A 21,215-nucleotide genomic window follows, 5' to 3' on the forward strand; every position below is an offset into this window, starting at 1 on the left:
TCAGATCTGCTTGTTAGGAAAGCCTCTGGGCCTCGGGTAGAGAGCACACGGAAGGGGTGAGGTGGGAGGCTGGTGCAGTTTGGTCCGGAGAAGGGTGGTGAGGCCCAGGCAGGAAGATGCAGAGGATGGAGGGGAGGAGACAGACTCCCGAGGGTGGAGGAGGGAGCCACTCAGCTGTGGAGGTACAGAGAGAGAGAGGGAATGCCGCCCTGGGTGTCTGGGTTGGCTCTCAAGGGATGACAGGGGATGAGAGCAGATGCCTGGGCCTGCGTCAAGACCCTCTAAGGTCCAGAAGGTCCCAGGAAGATCTCCCGGGTCAGGAGCTTTGAGGCTAAACAGAGACCAGGAGACCTGGACCCTGCTCTGGGCTCTAGCATCCTCTTCTGCAGCGTGGAGACTTGGGAACTGCCCTGGGCAAAGAGTGGTCGGAATTCAAAAATTAAAACAATCTGTGAAATGTAATATTTAATAAAATTCAAATCCAAAATATATGAGTACATTCCAAAATGAGTTAAAATGTAAATTTATGAAAATGCTAAACATACTCGATGGTTCTAATATCAATTGTAAGCCTCAGTCTCTTCCTTCCACTCTGGATCCAACTCCCCCGAAGCTGCTGCCTCAGGTATGACCGGCCCCGAGGGCTCCAGGACCTTCCAGTCTTGAGTTCAGGGCACCTCCTCTAGGGAGCCCGCCCTCTGGCTCGTGGCTTCAGGTGGCAAGCATTTTGCTTTTCCTGTCCCCCACCCTGAGGGAGTTGGCCCCTAGAAATCCCCCATCTGTGTTTGTCTTTATTGAGGGGGCCGAGGTACAGACCTGGAGGAGGGAAGGGTGCTGAGAGATGGGGTGTCAGCTACAGTGCCCAGGGGGGTATGGTGGGGGCACAAGAAGACTTGGGGAGGGCCGGGGCGGGGGCATGAAGGGAAGCGAGCAAAAATGAAAAAGCAGCACCACTCCAGCCTGAACAGGGCTATTTCCTACCGTAAAAGTGACACCATTTCTGGAACACTCGAATGTTATGGTCCCATCTTGCAATCTTGGTGTGGGCATCGCTTGGCTCGCACTCTCTGGTCATCTTGCACCAGGCCATTTTCTGGGCTGCATTTTCTCACCTGGAAAAGGAGGAAGTGGGGGTCAGCACCTCCAAGGCGTGTATGAGCTCTAGCTCTAGGGACGCATGACTCCAAGAATCCGGCATTGTCGGTTTGTGGGCTTCTAGCCTTCCATGACTCTTAGCTCCCAGCCAGAGCTGTGTGGAAGCGTGGTTGTGTGATTCCGACATTCTGTGACTTGAAGTTGCTGAGACTCCAGGAGCCGAATGGGCGGGCATTCTGTGAATCCAGGATTCTAGGATTTGATGATTCAATGATTCTAAATGGGGCTGCTGGGAAGAGCTGCAACCACCTGCCTTGTTAATGTTGATGTGAGGTTATTAAAAACATAACGAGAAGCAATGGAGAGAGCTCAGGATGGAGGGTGGCCCCCACCCCCAGGGAGTGGGGGAGAGGAGGAGGGGCCGAGCCAGTGTTGGGGGAAGGAGACCCTCTTCGCCTGGGTGACACGGGCAGATTCTCCTGCCACAACGGAAGTGGTGTCTGTGCACATAGGAGAGCTCTCTCTCCCTAAGCTTGCAGGGTAAGGGCTCATTTCCTTCATCCCCCTGCCTCCATTCTTCAACTATTTCAGCTCATGGCAGAGAGAGGAGTGCCCTTTCCTCCTAGCCCCTAAAGTCTCTGGGCAGAAATGTGGACAGACAGTGGAGGAAAGAGAGGCCTGCTCACCACCTACCCCCCTTCCCCGCCAGCCCTGGCCTGAGGGGGAAAACAGGACATGAACACTTCCTGGACACGGATGTGGAAATGCACGAACCCCTGCTTGTGAGGGCCCCAAGTACAAAGGGCCTCCGACTAGGGCAGAGGCCAGGGCAGCCAGATTGGCCGGTGACCCATCGGCACCTCTGGAGCGCAGGTGCCCCACACCTGCCCTGGAGGTGGCTGTGAGAAGGGCTTGAGGAAGGGAGGTCCCAGGCCAGGGGGCCTGGAGAAGGGATGGCCAGTGGGTGCTCCCCTGTGGCATGAGGTCAGGCCATTTGCCCAGCGGCTTGCTTGGGTTATGCACATGTCTCAGCACCTACACCAGGGTTGTTGGTGGGAGGGGGGAACCTCTAGCAGGAGAGACGGATCTTTGGCCTCTAGAGAGCTCATTCCAGCTGGGTGCCTCCGAAGCCTGGCACCAACTGCATGAGTCGCAGCCTGGTGGGCTCACAGATCAGGTGAGGGAGGCCGGGAGCTGGCCCAAGTCACACAGCACAGCAGGGCCTGAAATCCAGCTTCCTGACTCCCCGTGCTGGGTACTCCCCCCTGTCTGCAGCTCCTCCCTTTCCCCTGGAACACTTGGGGAACAGGAGCTGAGGCAGGACTCCTGTTAGGGGCAGAGCTCTCCTCTGGCACTCCTCCATCTTTCTCCTCCCACAGACCAGAAGGCAGGTAAGGTGGCGACAGCTGCCCCGTACTATCCCCAAGCTTCCTTTGTCTACCACATCCTGTCTTGGCCCTGAGGATAGGGTCCCCTGTTGCCCGGCCCACAATGAGCCTCCTGGGTTCTCCTGTCCCTTCACTCAGGCTCTCTCCCCACCCTGCCAGTCTCCCCCTCTGGCCGGCTGTGAGTGTCAGTCTCTCTCCAAAGACCGTTAGACTTGGACGGGCCCCAGGAGGTCATCAAGTCCCATGCTGTGATTCTTCAGATGAGGAAAGGCGCTCAGAGAGGGGAAGGTCCTGTGCAGGGGCACAGTGGACTGTGGCTGGGCCTGTGTCTCGGAAGGACACTGCCCTCCATGTCAGGCAGCTAGGATGAGGCCTGAGGTTAGGACCAACTGACGGGCCTCTCTCTTCAGCCCTGAGCTGAATCTTTGCCCAGATTACTCTCTTGTCCGCCACTGTGCCTGCTACCTAGCTGACCCCTACCTTGGGCAGAGCCTGCCCTTGGGACACAGACCAGAGCTCAGCACTCCATGACAGGGATGAACACCCATGCACACATGGACATGGACACATGCAAGTACATACATGAGGACATACAAGTCCCAGGTGGAAACCTGGATCTCATAGTTAGGAGGCTGTCCTGGAACCTAGTGATCTTTTCTTGTGAGGCACCACACACCTCTGCTCGGAAGCCCTCCAGGACCTCTCTGCAGACTGTCTCCATCTCACTAGCCTCTTTGTGACAGCTGGGTTCTATGATCCTAGGTTCCTCCTCTGTGACAGCAAAGTCATGGGTGAGTCTCCTCCTAATCCTAAAGCCCTTCCTTCAGTGTCCCTTCCTTCTGTCTCCAGGAGGGGCTCAGCTTCCTGTGGCTGGGTGGGGAGAGCCCTAAGGTCCCCAGAGGACAGTGGGACAATGGGGAGGCGGTGACAGATGAGACATTATGTCTTCCCCAAAGCAGGCTCCACCCTCCCCTAACCTCCTGGCTGGTGTCTGGGGCACAGCCCTGGCTTGTGGGCCCCTTAGGGTCCTGGTCTGCCCCATGGCCTTGACCTCTCAGTGTAGAGGTCAGAGGATCAGAGTCACAATCGCACTCAGCAGTTCTCTACCTGGAGGGTGTGGAGCCCAGGTCCCCAGGCCAGCAGCATACTGGATGGGTGCTGCAGATCCCCAGAAGGGGTAAGCTGGACTGGCCTGCCTGTGGGGTAGGCAGGAGGGTGTAAACACTGAGGCAGGTGGGATTACAGAGGAGCTGTGAAGGCCTACCTTCCCCATGCTGGAAGCTGGTGATGGGGAGCCAGAGAGAGAGGCCAACGGTATTTGGAGAATCACAGCTAGCACTCCCTCCTGTCAGGGGAGGAGGAGGGGGCTGGCCCGGGGCAGTGCAGTGGGTGGACCATCGGAGGCCTGTGGACAAAGGGACGGGCTTGGGGTTAGGTATTTAGCTCGGCCCTCGTCATTTCCTCCGCCGGACGTGGCTGGGTTAGCAGGGTCATCGCACAGAGGGAAGGAACAGGCCGGGACCAATGCATACCAGGCCCTGCAGTAGACTCAGGCACGTGGTGACCTGGTCACCCCCTGGGCTGCAGTCGGTCCCCCATCAAAGCCCAGCCATGTGGCCACAGGCACCGTGGGGGATGGCCACAGCTAGACCACTGCCCCACACGCAGACCAGTCTTCCTGGGCAGCACTCAGGCCCGGCTGTAGGCCTGGCTGAGTAGGGAGACCCCACAGGACACGGGGACTTGTGGGACAACCAGACACCCTGCGACAGCCACACCACAAGCATCCACACACCAGGTGCAGCTACTGTCACCCCTATGGTGACCCAAGGAGAGCCATAAATTCCAGCAGTCATGGGCAGGTGTCCAGGGCCTGGGTGAGAAGAGAGGGGCACCAGGCAGGGAATGCAGAACACCCCCATGCCAGACTGTGCCCTCCCCCCAGTTCGCTGAGTGCCCAAGGCTGTTTATTTCCTAGCAGGGATGGGTGTCTCATCCCTCTCCCCCTCCCTGTCCCCACCACACGCTTCCAAAGCTGCCAAATCAAATCAGCCCCTGCGCCCGCGCCAGGCTGGCATGGCGGCCAGCAGCTGACTGGAACGAAGCCAGGCTCAGAATATCCCGCCGCCTGTGCCTGTCCGATGCCTGGGTGTGCTTGCCGGGTGGGGGTGGGGAGGGGCAGGCAGCCCCTGGGCAGTGCCTGGGAGAGGCCGTGCTTTCTGGATGCCACCTGGGGGGTAGGCTCCTGGAGAATGAGTGAGCGGCTCCTTGGTGTGTCTACCAGCGTGGGAGAGGCTGTGGCACACGGACTGGGGGTGGGGGCGCCTAGAGCCCAGAAGACTGGGTGCTAGGCTGGGGTTGGAGGCTCGCACACAGGATCATGACAGCAGCCCTAGCTGGGAGCCCAGCCCAGTGACTGTGTGAGCTAGACATCACAAACCCCATTTTACAGATGGGGAAACTGAGGCTTAGGAGGGGTCGTGAAGTTCCCTGGAGAGAAGTGGAAGTGGAGGGGGCCTCAGAAGGAGTAAAAATGTGGTTGTTTCCCCTCCTGAGGAGGCTCCAGCTGAAAGAAAGAACTCAGCTCTGTTCTCAGAGTCAAGAGCAGAGAATACACCAGAGTCAGAGGTGCCCACCTGAAGTAGGGCCTGGGTGGTGAGAAGTAGCAGGTGAGAAGGGGGTGTGGGGAGAGAGAAGGGGGTGTGGGGAGAGAGAAGGGAGTGTGGGGAGAGAGAAGGGGGTGTGGGGAGAGAGCAGGGCAAAATCAGGCACAGCTCCCTGAGGAGGCCCCCTGTGGGCAACAGGAGGCCCTGGGCCTGCTGGGGGCTGGGGGGGTGTGGGGTGGGGGTGGTGGGCAGGCTGGGGAGAAGGGGAGAAGGCCTGCAGGCCTCAGCCCCTGGCCTTCTTGTCTCTGCAGCCAGCCGGGACCTCCTTGCCCAGGAGCCAGTGCCCCCAGGGAGTAGAGACGCCAGACTGGAGGTGAGAGCTCAGTGGAGGGAGGACTGGGTGGGCTTGGAGGGGTAGGGGCACAGGCTGGGGGTCAGTCTGAGCATTGTCCCCACCCCTGGGAGGACTGGGAGGCTGGAGCTGAATCCCAGCCCCACCCCCTCCAGCCTAGGGTCACCCTGCACCAAGGTCACCTTCCCTGCCCTATTCCTGCCTGGGGCTCTCTCCCCGAGTCATTTCAGACCCCTCTCTAGGCCTCCCCACTCTCACCCAACAATTCCTTGTTAATTCTCTGCCCTCAGTGTTTTCTGAATTCCTCTCCTCTTTTCTGTCCCTGCACCTGCCCCAGTGCAAGACTTACCATCTTTCCCCTGGACGGCTCACCGGCTGGCTGCTTTCAGTCGCCCCACTCTCTCTCTAGGCGGCTGCCAGAAGGCTCTTCCTAACATGCAAACCTGAACTTGTCCCTTTTCTGCTCAAAAATCCATGCCTCCCATCCTCCTGCTTCCTCTGCAGCTCCAGCCAGGCCCCAGTCCCCCCCTTTATCCATCCTGCCTCCCCAGAATCACTCCTGCCGCTCTCTTCTTCCTCAGCTTCCCAAATCTTTCCGGGCTCAGCTCTAGCCTCCCCTCCTCCGGGAAGCCCTCCCTGTCCCTCTTGCTCCCTCCTCTGAGCTCTCCTGCCCTGGCATTCAGATGGGGCATTCTGATGTCTGTGTCGTTAGCACCCTGGTTTCTCCGTTCCGGGACTCTCGAGGTCTGCCCCTCTGAACTGAGCTCCTTAGCCTGGGCACTGTGCTTTTGTCATTCCTGAGTCTCCCACTGCCCTCCAAAGGGGGCCTGGTGGGGGCTCAGTGGGTGCATTTCCTTTGAGATGAAGGATGCCATCAGCAGCGCTGACCATGGCTTTGGGGTGCCTCATAGGATCTGGGTGCTCAGAGGGGCCGTGAGCAGTAGCAACGGGGTGGGCGGGGGGCTCTGAAGACTGGCACAGAGGAGGGCTGTGTGTAAAATCGGATCAATCAGCAGGACCAGCCTGGGTCTACTCTTGGGCCCAGGACTGGCTCAGAGAAAGGGGAGGCTCCTCTGTGCTGGGAGCTTTAGACACACTTCCTTGTTCAATCCTCACGACCTCCCTAGGAAGCAGGGACCGTTATTCTCCTTTTATGGCTGGGCAAGCTGACACACGGTGGGGTCCCACAGTGAGCGTACAGGGCAGATCTGAGTGTGGAGCCCAGATGTGGCTCATGCCCAACTGCCCTCCAGTAAGATGGGAAAGAAGGCGCCCACACGGGGCCTGGGGCACAAGGGCCTCAGCATGGACTCATGGCCGGGGACGTGGGGCCAAGCCCTGAGAATGTCCCTACAGCTGGGAGCTGGGAAGGGCAGGGGTGCCTAGAAAGTCATTATTAATTTATTTATGGCCATGGCATTCCCCACGGGGCAGGGGCTCCCCCCCAGAGCCGGGACAGATGGTGTTCCTGGGAACCAGCTGTGTCTCAGCAGCCCCTGCCACCTGCCAGGAAAGCCTGGATTTGTCATCTTCCCAGGAAGCCATGAGGGGAGAGGGCCTTGGAAAAGCCGAGACCCTCCTTGGTGCCAGGAACTAGCCCCCAAGGGAAGGAGCCAAGCTCGGGCTCCTTGTGTATAGCTCTGTGCCCCGCCCCCTTTGCCCGGCCCGTTGGCCCAGTTCCCTGCAAAGGCAGGTTCTGCCCTCTGGTCCAGCCCCCCAAGCCCCACCAGGTGGCCTGTCTGGATCATGCCCATTTGATCTCTTTGCTTCTGTTCTCTCTCCACATTTCCTTTGTCTGGGTCCTGCTGCCTCCTCCCTCAGAGGGAGGGTCTTAGGCTGTGAGCCTAAGCTCTGCTGGGAGAGAGTGCTGAGTGCTCCCCAATATAAGAAAGGACAGGACTGGAGAGAGTAGGGACCCTAGGATGTTGCTCATACTATAGGGACGGCTGGAGGGAAAGAGGGAAGAAGGATGGGGAGACTGATGAGGAGCCTCCGTGTCGGGGTGGAGTCTGGGGAGACACGATGGCCTCCTCATGACTGGGGTCAAGTGGACATGAGTTCAGGTCCCAGTTTCACCACTTTCTCAGTGTCCGACCTTGGGCCAGTCCCTTAACCAGCCCAAGCCTCAGTTTCTTCACCTGTCAAAGGGGATAAGAAGAGCCAGCATTATTTGGCCATAATCACAGCAGAGCCACTGGGACAAGTTACAAAGTATGTGTGAGGTGCCTGGCCCAGAGAAGGAGTTGGCACCCTCCCTGCTTCCCGCAAGGGTGAGCTCCCTGGAGCCAGGCCCAGGCTGACGGGGTGCAGCGCGGGGCTGGGCCGGGGCTCGCGGAGGCTCTGCGGGCGCCCATCCCCAGGGCGGACATATGTTCAGCAACCCCTCTCGGGAGGGCTCCCTGGCCCCTGGGCCAGCCGGCCAGCTAACGGGGAGGGCTCTTCAAGCTCAGCCTGGAATCCTACTTCAGGGCCAGGGCTGTTGCTCTCTGGAGGTTGGGGCGGAGGCAGTTCGGGTAGTGAACTGAGCGCGCCGGGTCCACGCCCTCTTTCTGCCGGATCTCGGGGCCTTGGGAGCCCTAGCAGGGCAGGGGCTAGGGGAGAGGTGGACACGGGCGATGGCAGGGGTATCCACACTAAGCATACTGATGCCCTGCCCAGCCCTGGTTCCTCGGGTGCTGCGACGGGATAAGGAGAGACCACACGCCTTGGTGTTGCCAGCCCTGCCTGCTGGGCCCCCTCAGGCCCACCCGTTGCTCCCAGACATGGCAGTGCTTACTCCCCAGGATACCCGCTCTTCCTGGCCTCCCCACCTTTGCTTTGCCCTGACCCCTTTCTCTGGAATGCCTTTCCTTTCTTTCTCTACCTACTCCCTTCTTAAGCCTCAGATTAGATGTCACCTCCTCTGTGGAGTCCTCTCAGATTGCACCCTCCATGCAGGTCAAGTCAGTCTCCCCTCTTTCCTGGGCACTCATAGCCCCCAAGCTTCCCTGAGCTTGCAATTGGGTAACTTGTTAGCCCATGTGGTTATATATCCTTTCCCACATAGTTACAAACGCATGGGGGATAGGAACCTAGGCTGAGTCTCCTTTGTCTCTCCTGGGCCCACATGAGACCTGGCCTAGGCCTGGTACATAGTAGGTGCTCAGTAAAGCTTCTTGATTAAATGTGAATGGCTGTGTGAAAGTTGGAGTAGTTCCAAGAAAGGGGCACTTGCTGGATTGGGGGCAGTCTTGGAGACTTCTTGGAGGAGGTGGCCTTGGAAATTTGAAGGATGAGAAAGGTCAAGGACATGGACTGATGAGGCCAGAAATCAGCTGGATAGTCAGAGAAGTCCATGTGGTCACCTTCTGTGAGTACCATGTGAGGACAAGGACCAGCCCAGGGCTGGGAACAAGCAGGTAGAGGCGCTTGGAACAAAGATTTAGCCCCAGCGGGGGCTGCAGAAGGCTGGCTTGGTGCTGAGAAGCCAGCTCCAAACACATCTCTGCCCCTGGGTCCACTTGGCCCCACAGTCTGGGGTGAGGCTGAGGCCACCAATGGTGAATAAATGGGCCCAGCATGGTGGCATAGTGATGGGGGGGACAGGGATAGGCAGGAGCTAGGGTGGTCCTGTGAGGTAAGAGTGCCAGGGGGGCTGAGAAAGGCTTTGCAAGTGAAAAGAGCAGGGTGTGCAAGGGCATGTGGGCAGGATGCCCTGGGTCCCCATGAGGGAAGGCCCAGCATGTCCGTGGGGCCCAGGAAACGGACAGGGAGCACTGGGATGAGGCTGGAAGGGCTGCTTCCCAGCAGGCTGCACTTCCCAGCCTGTGTTTAAAATTCTTGAGTGAGTGCTCCTACCTGGCAGGTGTGCCAGCCCCCTCCTGGGTTCTGCACATCAGGATCAAGTTGCCTCAGTGATGGCCCATGGCCCCAGGGGAGCTGCTGCCTGCAAGTTGGCCATGGCATCTGGCATCGCTGGGGGTCCGGAGGACCTGCCATCTGGCTGTGCTCACCTGTTGGGCTGCACAGGCTCGGGGGTGTGCGGGGACTTGGGGCCAAGGAGGTGGCCTCAGCAGCCACCCAGTCTGTTTCTCTGTCTGTCCATCCATCTGTCCTCACCCCTGACCAGACGAGGACCAGATGGAGATGGGCAGACACAGGCCCTGCAATCAGAGAAGCCTAGTCTGAAGGAGGAGGCATCAAGTACCAGGGACTCCCACCCAGAAAAGACCCAAGCTCAGACGGGGCCAGACATTGGGCAGGCCAAGTCCGGGGGGAGACCCGGCCCCCTTGAGGGCTGGGAATGGAGGCTCAGAGAGAGGCAGAGACTGGCTCAGAGGCGCACAGCACGGTGGGGTCGGAGGCAGTGTTGGGGTAGATGCCGTGAGCCCCAGGACAGGCTTCCTCAGGCAGGCCCCTCCCCCACCGCCCGGCCTGGTCCTTGGCTGTAAACACTGAGAGAACAAGTTCCGTTTCCTGGGAAATATTTATCTCAAGCCGTGTGGGGAGCGTGTGCTGGCCTCCCTGTGTCCTTCCTGCAGGCTGGCCTGGGGCACGAGGGGAGGGGGCTTGGCAGCGGCCTGTGGGGGGCAGTCTGTGCGGCCTGAAGTCAGGACCAGGAAGCGAGTGCCCCAGGCTCCTCCTGGAGCCAGAATCTGAAGGCTGGAATGGGGGGAGGGGGGAGGGTAGGAGAGAAACCTGTTTTTCTCCAAATCCTGCAACACCACCTGCCCATCTCCCATGTTCCTGTCTTTAGCCCTAGCTGTGCTCTTTCCTCTGGTTCCTACCTCTAAGCATTTGCTCCTGTCTGGTGCTCCCACAGAATGCCTTTCCTTCTTCGTCCTCGTATTTGCCAGCTCTCAGCTGGCTTCCCCTGGGAAGGCTTCCCTGATTCTCTAACCCCCTAACCCTTTGTCCTTCCCTTCTACCTTCTGTCTTTCCCTTCTGGCTCCCAGCAGCTTCAGACTGAGCCCCATAGACCAGTTAAGGTCTTATCCCAAGTTGTTGGGACAGGGTAGACGGCCTCTTTCAGACTGCCCAAGAGTCCCCTTCCTGGGCACCCTGGGAGTGGAACAGGGCCCAGAGGCCACCTTTCAGTGGAACCAGCACACACCCAAGCCCATGGGGAATCCAGGTTGATTGAATGGGGGAAAATTCCATGGGCCAACCAGAATGGGGGGGGTGGGCAGTGGGGTTCCCACTGGCCAGCTCTTGGGCTTTGGGCTGTGTATCCCAGGCTGGGCCAGGCCTGACTGGGGCCCTGACAACAGGAAATCCTTGAAGGAACAAGCAGTGGCTAAGGACTCTGAGCACAACAACAGGAAACAGCCTTGACATGGGGCAGCAGCTCTGGTGATTGTGCCCGGTGGGGTGGGGGTGGGGGGGGGAGCTTACAGGACCCGGGGTGACACCGAGACACGGATTGTGGGGCAGGGGGTATTCTACTGAATACGTGACCCTGAGCTTGTGATGTTATGTGTTATCAAGTATGCGACCTCCATCATGGGATACTGTGTGGGGAGAGTGGGTCAGAGCATGACATCAAGTGTGTGTGGGACACCGTGGGCATGACACCAGGATGTCACTCCCAGCTATGTAAGCACGGATGGGTGACGTTGTGCAATGACAGGTGTGGTCCTGTGGCTCAAGCGTCTGACACTGAATTGTGAAACCAAGTGTGTGCCCCGAGCCTATGTGATCTAGTGAGGCTGAATGCGTCGCCAAGGGTGTGACATGGGGTGATGCCAAGTGTGAAAACCTGTGCATGATGCTGTGGGACACTCTAAGCCCCATGCTAAATGTGTGATGCTGGGTGTCATGGCTGTGATGATGTGAAGTGTAACCACACGACACTGTGTATGACACCGTCCCGGGAAGACCCCCAGTGGTTCCAGGCAGGGAAGTGACACAGTCCAGTGAATGATTTTGAGATTGCTCTGGCTGCCAAGCATTTGTGGGGGGCGAGTTGGAGGTGGGCAGACAGGTTGGAGGCCACAGCAGCCATCCACGAAGGAGATGGTGGTGCCTGGGCTCAGGGGACGGCAGAAGAGTTGCAGAGAAATGGATGAACTTTGGAGATGTGTGGGAGGTTGAAATGGTAGAACTTGCTGATGAATGAGACGATGAGCCAGAGGGAGAAGCAGAGGATGGCTTCCAGGTTTCTGGCTTGAGGGACCAAGTGATGGATGGTGGAGATGTTACTGAGATGGGTGAAGCCTGGGGGGAGGCCAGGGTTCGGGGGTTGAGAGAGGGCAAGGAGGCAGAAATGAAGAGATCTATTTTGGACGGAAGTCAGACATCCAGGTGAAGATGTCCAGTGGGCAGCAGAGGCCAGGCTGGGGGTATCTTTGAAGGTGGTGGGTGTAGCTGGGATGACCTAGGGAAAGAGCGTAGTAAGAATAGAGGTGAGGGCTGAGGACCAAGCCCCAGCCCCAAGTCCGCAGACTCCATCATCTGGAGGCCGGGGAGGTGAGGAGGAGCAGTCTGGAGACAGAGGGGGAGTGACCAGGGAGGTGGGGGCTACTGAGAGTGTGGAGCCAGGGGAGGGGAGAGGTTTGAGGGGGAGGGAGGTGGCTGCGCTCTCAGGTAAGGTGGACAGGGAAGATGGTGCTGGGCTGGGCCCAGCGTTGGCCCAACAGGAACCACGTCAGTGACAGGGTGGGGCCTGAAGCCAGCCCTGGCCTGGGAGGTGCTGAGTGGGGGGTGAAGACAGAGCACAGTCAACCCTTTGGAAACCTTTGGCTCCAAGGAATGCGGAGAAGGGGCACGGTCACTGGAAGAGGTGTGAGGTCGAGGGAGAGTAAAATTTTTAAATTATGGAATATTTGAAGTACACACAACAGTAGAGAGAACAACACAATACACTTGGCATACACCCGTCGCCCAAATCTAACAGTTACCAAGATTTGGGCACATTTAGTTCATCTATCCCTCTCCACCCCACCCAACCCCCCCCCCTTTTTTTCATTCTTCTTTCCCAAAGTATTTTATTTTTTAGTTTTTAATTGTAAACTATACATAACCTAAAATTTACTATCTAAACATTTTTAAGTGTATAGTTCAGTAGCATTAAGTATGTTCACATTCTCCAGAACTTTTTCATTTTGCAAAACTGAAACTTATAGCCTTTAAACAGCTCCCTATGCCCCCAGCCCCTGGCACCACCATTCTACTTTCCGTCTATGAATTTGGCTACTAGGTACTTCAGATATCTGGAATCATACGGTACTGGTCTTTTTGTGACTGCCTTATTGCACTCAGCATCATGTCCTCCAGGTCCATCCACACTGTAGCATGTGTCAGAATTTCCTTCCTTTTTGAGGCTCAGTACTATTCTATTGTTTGTATAGACCACATGTTGTTTATCCATTCATCCACCAATGGACACGTGGGCTGCTTCCACCTTTTGGCTATTGTGAATAATGCTGCTATAAACATAGGGGTGCAAGCATCTCTTCAAGATTCTGCTTTCAATTCTAGATACATACCCAGAAGTGGAATTATTGGATCATATGGTAATTTTATTTTTATTTTTTTTAAAGATTTGCTTATTTATTTTGAGAGAGAGAGCATGAGCAGTAGGGGCAGAGGAAGAGGGAGACAGAATCTCAAGTAGTCTCCATGCTGAGCGTGGAGCCGATGTGGGGTGCGATCGCACAACCCTGAGATCATGACCTGAGCCAAAACCAAGAGTCAGATGCTTAGCCAACCGAGCCACCCAGGCACCCTATTTTTAATTTTTGAGGCACCATCATACTGTTTCCCACAGCAACTGTGCCATTTTACATTCCCACCAACAGTGTACTAGGGTTCCAATTTCTCCACCTCCTTGCCAACACTTCTTTCCTACGCTTCCCTGCCCTTCCCTTTCTCTACTACCTCTTTCTTCCTTCCTTCCTTCCTCCCTCTCACTCTCCTTTCTTCTTCCTTCCTTCCTTTTTCTCTTTCTTTCTTTCTTCCTTCCTTCCTTTTTCTCTTTCTTTTCTTTCTTCCTTCCTTCCTTCCTTCCTTCCTTCCTTCCTTCCTTCCTTCCTTCCTTCCTTCCTTCTTTCTTTCTTTCTTTCTTTCTTTCTTTCTTTCTTTCTTTCTTTCTTTTCCCATCCTAAGGGGTGGAAGACTGGGGAAAGGTGTTATCTTTTGATTTGCATTTCCCTAATGATGAGTGATGTTGAGCATCCTTCCATGTGTTTGTTGGCCATTTGTATATCTTCTTTAGACAGATGTCTATTCAAGTTCTTTGCCCATTTTTAAATCAGGTTGTTTATTTTGTGGTTGAGTTGTAGGATTTCTTTATATATTCTGGATACTAACCCCTAATCAGATGCACGATTTGCAAATATCTTCTCTCATCCTGTAGGTTGCTTTGCTGAAGTATTTTAAAGCAAATCTCAGACATGATGTCATTTCACTGAAAGTGGATTTTTTTTAATGTCAGAAGGTCCCGGATGATGCTGAAATGTGACAGAGTGCAACGCAGAGCCAGCTTGGAAGTGTGTGCATGACACTACATGAGGGTGACACTGTGGAGCATTGGGAACATGATGTGTGACACTGAGGATGAGCCACTCCGAGGAGGGCACAGTGATAGTACCACTGTGTGTGGCCCTGTGACACTCAGTGATGTGTGACGCTGTGGAAACCGTGAAATGGCTGTGAATCAGTGTGTGGGACATGCCGTGTCAGACAGCGATCCTGTCTCTGTGTGTCATCCAGGGGTGATGAGTGCAACACAGAGCAGGACACTGCACAGGAGTGAGACGGGTCATGGGTGCGCCATGGGCCGTGGGGGGAGTGTGTGATCCATGGGGGATTGGCCCCAGCTCAGCTGCTGGCCATCAGAGTATAGACAAGGAGAAATGCCCAACATGGACGGAAGCAGTGTCTGGGCCGAGCGTGAGTCGCTGTGAGGCCTCCTCCTTTCTCTGAACCCCCCAGGAAGGGGTCCCGGAGGCAGGATGGAAGCACTTCAGCAGAATGAGCAGGTACCGGGTAAGAGCAAGGGCTGTGGTATCCGACAGTCCTGTCTGGCTCTGACATCTAGCAGGTCATTCTATGTCTTGAGCATCTCAATCCCCTCAAGTATAAAATGCAGCTGTTGGGAGGATGACACGCGACAGTACTTTTCAGGGAATGCAGTACCCAGCACTCGGCAATGGCTCAGCGGTCTCTAGGGGAGCAGGGCTCCTCACCTCCCTATGCCCAGGCGGCTAGTGTGACGGGAGCACTGCGGGTGTGCAGAATGGGGGTGCTGAACGAGTGGTGTCCTGTCCTCCTGTGCCCACAGCCTTCCTCTCCCCCCGTCGTTCCTTCTGTCCCCTGCCCCCACGACTTGCTCCCAACCCATCTCTCCCCAGCTCCTGCTGTCCTCACCCCCTGTCAGCCTCCCCCCACCTTCCCCCGGGCTCCTGCAGCCTCATTCAGTTCGGCCGATACACTTTGCTCAAGAAAAAACCCTATAATTTGGTTAATCACACCAGTAGGGGATCTGGCCCAGGTAGGAGGGCCACACCCACGGCTGGGGACACAGGTGTAGCTGTACCTGCCTCTCAGGACCCCCGCCTACTCCCTTGGACTCCATTCAGTAGCCAACAGAGTCCAAAGCTGGGGTCTCCCCAACTGCCTCTACAGAGGTTTGGAGACAGGAGCTTGGACTGACTGGGCTCACTGGTGTCCCTGAGAAGGTCCCTGGCCCTCTCCATGTCTCAGTCTCCCTCTCTGGTAATGGGAGTTGGGCTGAGGGTGGGGGTGTCTCTGAGCATCCGGTCAGCCTAGCTGGTTTCCGCATGCCCACAAAGTCAGCCCCCCTTAGGGCTTCTGTAAGGCCTTCTTTTGGGCTTGGGAGAGGGAAGGCTGGAGGGCGGGTCAAGGGGACAGGGCCCCAGGGGAAAGGGAGGGAGTGGGTGTCCTCAGAACCTCATCTGGAACACGGCCACCCCAGTTCCAGAGTCAGAGACCCTTTAGTCCCAGGCCGCACACCTGGAGAGGGAGCTGAGGAAAGGGAGCCACTCTTTTGTGCTCACCTGCAGGGCCACGGCCTCTAACCTCACACCTGATACCTGGCCCAGGGGCTCCCACAGAGGGAGGGCACTGCCAAAACCCAGCCTGCCCTCCCCCACTAATCCATGCCCCTCAGGGCTGCAGCTGGCCAGAGAGTTGGGATCACCTCTCTCTAACTCGCACAGAAGTGGCCTCGCCCCCAGCTGGGAGCCCGCTTGGGCAGGACATTTGTGGTACCAGGATAGTCCCCCCAGCAGCTCAAGGAGAAGGCACTGTTTTACGGATGGGGAAACGGAGCCCAGGAAGGCTAAAAGACTCGTCCAGGGCCACACGGGTGACAGGTGGCAGGGAAGGGATGTGAGCCCCGGTCCGGCACAGGTGGTGGAAGAGGGGAGGGGGGTGCACGGGAGGCCGAGAAGCAGATCCCCTCCGTGTTCAGACACTGATGCTCTCAGCCATACCCTCATTCACTCATTCACTCATTCACTCATTCAGAGACAAAAGCTGCCCCACGCCCACTGCACATACGTGGGGACACAGGTCCCCTGCCCATGCGGATGGCTCAGGCACAGATGTGGACCCAGGGATGCTCACACATTCACTCACACACACTCACAGAATCATGGCTCCACGTGTTCTCACACAGACATTCTTCTAGCGGCCCACGGGGTTGTAGTCTGCCGTGGCCATGTGGCGGCCCGCAGAGACACGCGTTTCGGACGGCTAATGGGCAGGCCACACACACAGTGCTTAGGGCATCAGCAAAGTGGGAGCTGCCCGTGAAACAAGAGAAAAGATCGGTTTTGATGAGTGTCTCCAGGATTTTGCAATCAGAAAAGTCACACAAAAGCGATTTTCACTTTCATTTTCATTTCCAAGACAAAATGAATATAAAGCTGGGGGTGGGGCTCACCATCTTTTTACCCAGCTTTTGGGGCTCCAAAGGGCTTGCTCAGATTCACAGGCAGAACAGTCCCGAGAGATCTGCTCGGCTCACATGTTTACCCAGCCCAGAACTCTGTGTGTGTGTGTGTGTGTGTGTGTGTGTGCGCATGCGCGCTTGCTCGCCGGTGTACCCACTCGGTGGCTCCCGGATCCTGGGGATGTAAGAGAGAGTAGAAGTTCCAGAGACTCCGGATGTTTGTTCTCTGGCTTCCTGGGCCCTCCAAAGGCAAATAACTTTGGATGCCAGACTGCCTGCCCTGGGCAGGGCGGGTGGGGTGGTGGGTTGCGTAGAGTGCTCGCTGCTGCCTCTGGGGCCCCCCTGGCTGGGGCCTTGCAAGATTTTGCCGCGTGATTGAGGCCTTTGGCCTGTGGCCAGCTTTCCATGAACTTGTACGCCTCCATCACCTCCCCTCTCTGGGGCTCAGGTTCCCCACCCAAGAAATGGAGGCAGGGAAGAGATGAGACTAGATGGGCCTCCTCCTGGAGACTGAAACTGAGAGAGAGACATTCCAGGCTTTGGGTGCAGAAGAGAAACAAAAGCGGGGGCCAGGAGATGGAGGGGGCCAGTAGGGTCCAGGCTTCAGGGCAGGGCACGGGGTCCCAGAGCCTGAGGTGTTTCCCCACCGATCTCCCATTCCCTGGAAAAGCACTCTACCTCAGAGCCTGCATCTGCTGGGGGCCCTGCGGCCCAGCCCTTGTTGAGCTGCTTAGGGGAGCAGGGCAGGGCCAGGGTCAGGCTAAGGAATGGCACAGCAGGGCAGCTACCTGAGCTGAGCAGACCAGGGCTGGGCCTAGAAGGACAAGAGGGGGCGGAGAGGCCTGCAGGTGGAGGAACATAAGGGTGGGGGGAAATAAGGTTGGGAGAGCTGGGTAGAAGCTAGAGCATGGGAGCTGGTAGCAACAAGCAGTGACCCCATTTTGAGATGCTGAGCACTGGACAAATAGCTCCCAACAGGCCTAGGAGCTCAGAGCCTACTGGGCCCAGAAGCCATGGCAGTCTCATGCAAAGGAGGGATACAGTTAGGTTTCCTTTTTAACAAAGCACGGCAGGTAAGGGTTGGCGCAGCTCAGAGAGGGCCCACAGAGTAGATGGGAGCCCAGAGGCAGGGGCATGTCTGAGATGAACCCAGCCCAGACGATTCCTCACTCTAACCCCCATTAAAGAAGGACTATTTTTAGGAACAATGAAAGTGCTCACACATTCCTGCAGGGGCAGGGAGAAGGAAAGGGGGGCCAGGAGCCAGTGCAGAGGGAAAGGGCCCACCCCAGTCTTCCCTCCAACTCTTTGTCTTCAGGGTCTCCCCCTCCGTGTCTGGGGAGGCTTTATAAACCTGGCCAGCCCTGCCTCCCCAGCCCTGTCCCCAGGGAGGTCCCCTCCTCACTCTTGTGTCTGTCCCTCTGCCTCTGAACTTTTCTCTGTCCCAGTCTTTTCTCATACCCCCATCTGCCCCCTTCCACTCCCCCACCCCACCCCCCGCCTGCCTCGGGATCTGGGGAACAGCTGGGAAGGGCCAGGCCCTGAAGATTGAGCCAAATACAGTCATGGGACCAGCAGTGAGACTGTGGGAGAAACACATACCAGAGAACAGACAGGCAGTAAGAGGGACAGACCCAGAGAGCCTGGGGAGGCTGCGAGGCAGGGAAAGAGCTTAGGACGGAGTCAGGGAGAGCCCCAAGGCAGGCCTCAATGGCTGTTTGTAGCTGCTCTGTGCCGTGCTCTCTGACTTGTCCCTGGGGAGATGCTCTACCAGACTCACCCTCCCTCCTCCCGCACCAGCACCCCCCAGGTCAGCCCTTCTTCCCTGCCCTCTGCAGGCCCACGCTAACCCCATGCCAGGCTGGTGCCATCCAGCATTCACCTCCCACTCTGGGCACTGAGTCTGGCACAGAAAGAGAGATGAGAAGCCTTGCCTCTGGTCTAGAGGAAGACGCCCAGCCCCACCCCATATCTGAGAGGGGCTCAGCCCACCCCCTGGCAAAGCAGGGAATTCGAGGGGCCCCCAAAGCAAACAGTGCTCAGAAGGGAGCGAGCCTAGTGTGTCCTGAGCCGGGGCATGGGCCTCTTGACTCCAGGTTGAGGCCCTAGGCAAGTCCCTGCCTCCCCTGGTCTTAAGCTACCCCCATCAAGCTAGGGACTAGGCTCCATGAGACCTAGGGCCCTCTAGACACTGGTCCTGCAGGAATTCTCAGGAGGCCTGGGACGAAGACAGGTGACCTACCCAGGAAGGCTGCCTAGAGGAGGTGACATCAGTCATGAAAGAAGGTGATAGTGATAGTGTTCCTCTCAGGGAAGAGCCCCTCCACCTGAAATGTTGTCCCCAGCCCCTTCTGTTCTGGGAGATGATCCTGAAGCATTGAAGGACCCTGTGGCCCATGGAGTTGCCTTGGAAAGGCTTCCAAAAGCTCTCAGCACAAGGCACCCTCATTCCTCAGGCTCCTTCTCTAAGACAGTCACTGTGCCAGAACTGGGAAACTTTGAGAGCTCTCAGCTGTCTTCGGGGCCTGGGATCCCCCAGAGGTCATGGGGTCCACCCATCTACTCGGTGATGGAATGTACCCCTCACTGCCCAAAGGCTCTGGGCGCTCAGAAGTCCAACTGATCATTTTATAGCTCAGCTAATATCTGCTGACACCTGTGATGGGCTGGATGAAGCTGGGGACCTGGGGAGGAACAGGACACAACCTCTGGCCTCTAAGAGCTCCCAGTCTGATGGGAGAACCAGTGGGAACTAGGAGCAAAGCAGCGGCGCCCTGCAGGGGGCGGGGGGAGCACAGGACTGTGAGTGCCAGCAGGGGAAGATCAGATTTGCCTGGGAAAGTTCCCAGAGGGAGACCCAGAGAAGGGAGGTTGGTCACTCATTCATTCATTCATTGGTGTGTTCCTTCATTCATGTATCCAGCTCTTCCTTTGGTCATTATTTCCTGAGAGACAAACTTTTTGGACATTGGCCCAGTGGGTCACTCCTCTCTATCATCTTCCACTCAGGCCACTGTGTCTGCCTTTCAGAGGCTCCTGGATGTGCTTTGCCCAGCTCTGAACCCATCATGAAGACTGTATGAGGGGTGAGGCTGAGGAAGGTTTGAAGACATTTAGGGTCAAGAAACCCAAAGCTGGAGGCCAACCAAGTTCACCAAGGCCTTTCCCCAGCACAACCTTGGGGACAGGGAGCTCACCCCCTCCTCCTTCCCAGACTTCTCTCTTATGGCATGACTGACTCTCAGCGAGTTACATCTGCTTCCTTGTGACTACCTCGCTGTGCCAGGAGTCGAGGATGGAGAGGCACCTGATCAGAATGACTGGGACAGCTGTGATGAGGGGGATGCTGGTGATGTGCTCGGGAAGAAGGCTGTGGCATGGAGGAAAATGTGGGCCATGAGGATGGCCCACTACTGACCCTGTCACATGGATGAGGCAGCTGAAAGTGGGGAAGCCAGGAGCCTGTCCTGGCCCCCCTTGGTCTGATGTCCACCTCCCGGGGCCTTCTGCCCCTCCGCACTTTCAGCTCTTGCCTCCCTCCCTCTGCCCACTCTGGCTGTTCCCTCATCCCCTCCTTTCCTGACCCCAGACCCTAGGTGCTAGGTTCCAGGGAGTCAGGCCCCCAGAGAGCTGATTGTTCACACAAGCCTACCTTCTCTCTGCAACTCCTTCCTTCCTCCCAGCCTTCATCCCTCCCCAAACCTAGCCCCTGAGGGATCCAGGGGGGCCTGGGACAATTGGAGGGCGTGTTGGAGGAGGCAGGATCTGGAGTAGAAGCTGCGTCTGGCTTAGAAAGGGTCAGGGCTAGGGGGAAGGATCTGGTTGGGCATATTGGAGGGGAAGAGCCCACAGTATGGGGGCCGAGCTCATCCGGGAGGTGGGGCACCCACGGGGCGGGCGCCAGGACTGGGCTCAGGTGTATTCTACAGTGCACGTGTCTCCAGTGTGGCTCAGAGGCTGGAGACGCGGCCCTGTTGGAGTAACAACTGAAGCCGGAGTCTGCGAAGGGCGGGAGGAGGGAGGAGGAGGGGTGGGGGGAGGGGGAGGGGAAATAATGGAGCGACGAGAGAGGACGAGGACGAGAGGGGCGGAGGAGGACGGGGAAGGGCAGGCCTTTTCTTTAGGGCTGGGCTCCTGAGCTCCAGGTGGCCCTTGTCCATGTCACCCCTCTGTCCCCCCGCACTCTCTCCTTCCAGCAGCCCCGCTTCTTCCCTCCTTCGGGACCTTCGGTGAGGAGTTGCTCTCAGGAGGTAGAGGTGGCGTGAGTCACCCGGGCTGCCCTCCGAGGCTGGGCGGGTCTCACCTGAGCAAGGCCCCGCCCCTTCCTCTCCCCACCTATGAAACGGGAGGATCAAAGCAGGCACCTCCCATAATATTGTCCTAAGGTAGTAAAGGCGGCAGATGGTGACTACACTTATCGTGATGAGCATTTTGTAAGGTATATAATTGCCGAATCGCAGTGTCGTAACCTGAAACTAAGGTAATAGTGTATGTCGACTATTCAGCAGTAAAGCAAAACAAAACGATCGTCCCAGGGCCCGCAGGAGGATTGGAGGTGGTGTATACCCCTGGGTCTCAGAATGTGGTCCCCGGGCCAGCACCAGCAACAGCAGCTCTGAATGTGTGGGAAATGGCGATTCTTGGCCTCATCCCAGATGTACTGTATCAGAAACTTGGGGGTGAGGCCAGCAAACTATGTTAGCCAACCGTCCAGGGGATGCTGGTGGGCACAGATGGTTGAGAGCCACTGGTGGCCCCCTCTAACACACAGTAGGTGTTTGAGAAAAGTCCTGTCCCCTCCCCCAAGCCTGACGGCCCACTCAAGCCGGGTTCTGACATTTGCGCTAGTCTACCTGTGGCTTGGATCTCTGTCCTGC

At 57.1% G+C, this 21,215-nt stretch overlaps 1 protein-coding gene across 2 annotated transcripts in view; it reads left to right on the top strand.

The window, feature by feature from the left end:
- Window positions 1–21,215, top strand: part of PDE2A (phosphodiesterase 2A) — a 63,980-nt gene that overhangs the window by 5,718 nt on the left and 37,047 nt on the right. Inside the window, exon 2 of one of the 2 annotated variants that reach the window (XM_045894369.3) lies at window positions 5,401–5,462. The exons of the other annotated variant lie outside the window; for it this stretch is intronic. Coding sequence (XP_045750325.1) covers window positions 5,401–5,462 — 62 coding nt within the window. The remainder of the gene's footprint in view (window positions 1–5,400; window positions 5,463–21,215) is intronic. 2 annotated transcript variants of the gene reach the window in all.

The sequence above is a fragment of the Mirounga angustirostris genome, unplaced genomic scaffold, assembly GCF_029215605.1.
Source record: "Mirounga angustirostris isolate CCGP_5_RB_7025 unplaced genomic scaffold, mMirAng1.0.hap1 SCAF_13, whole genome shotgun sequence".
Taxonomy (NCBI): Eukaryota; Metazoa; Chordata; class Mammalia; order Carnivora; family Phocidae; genus Mirounga; species Mirounga angustirostris.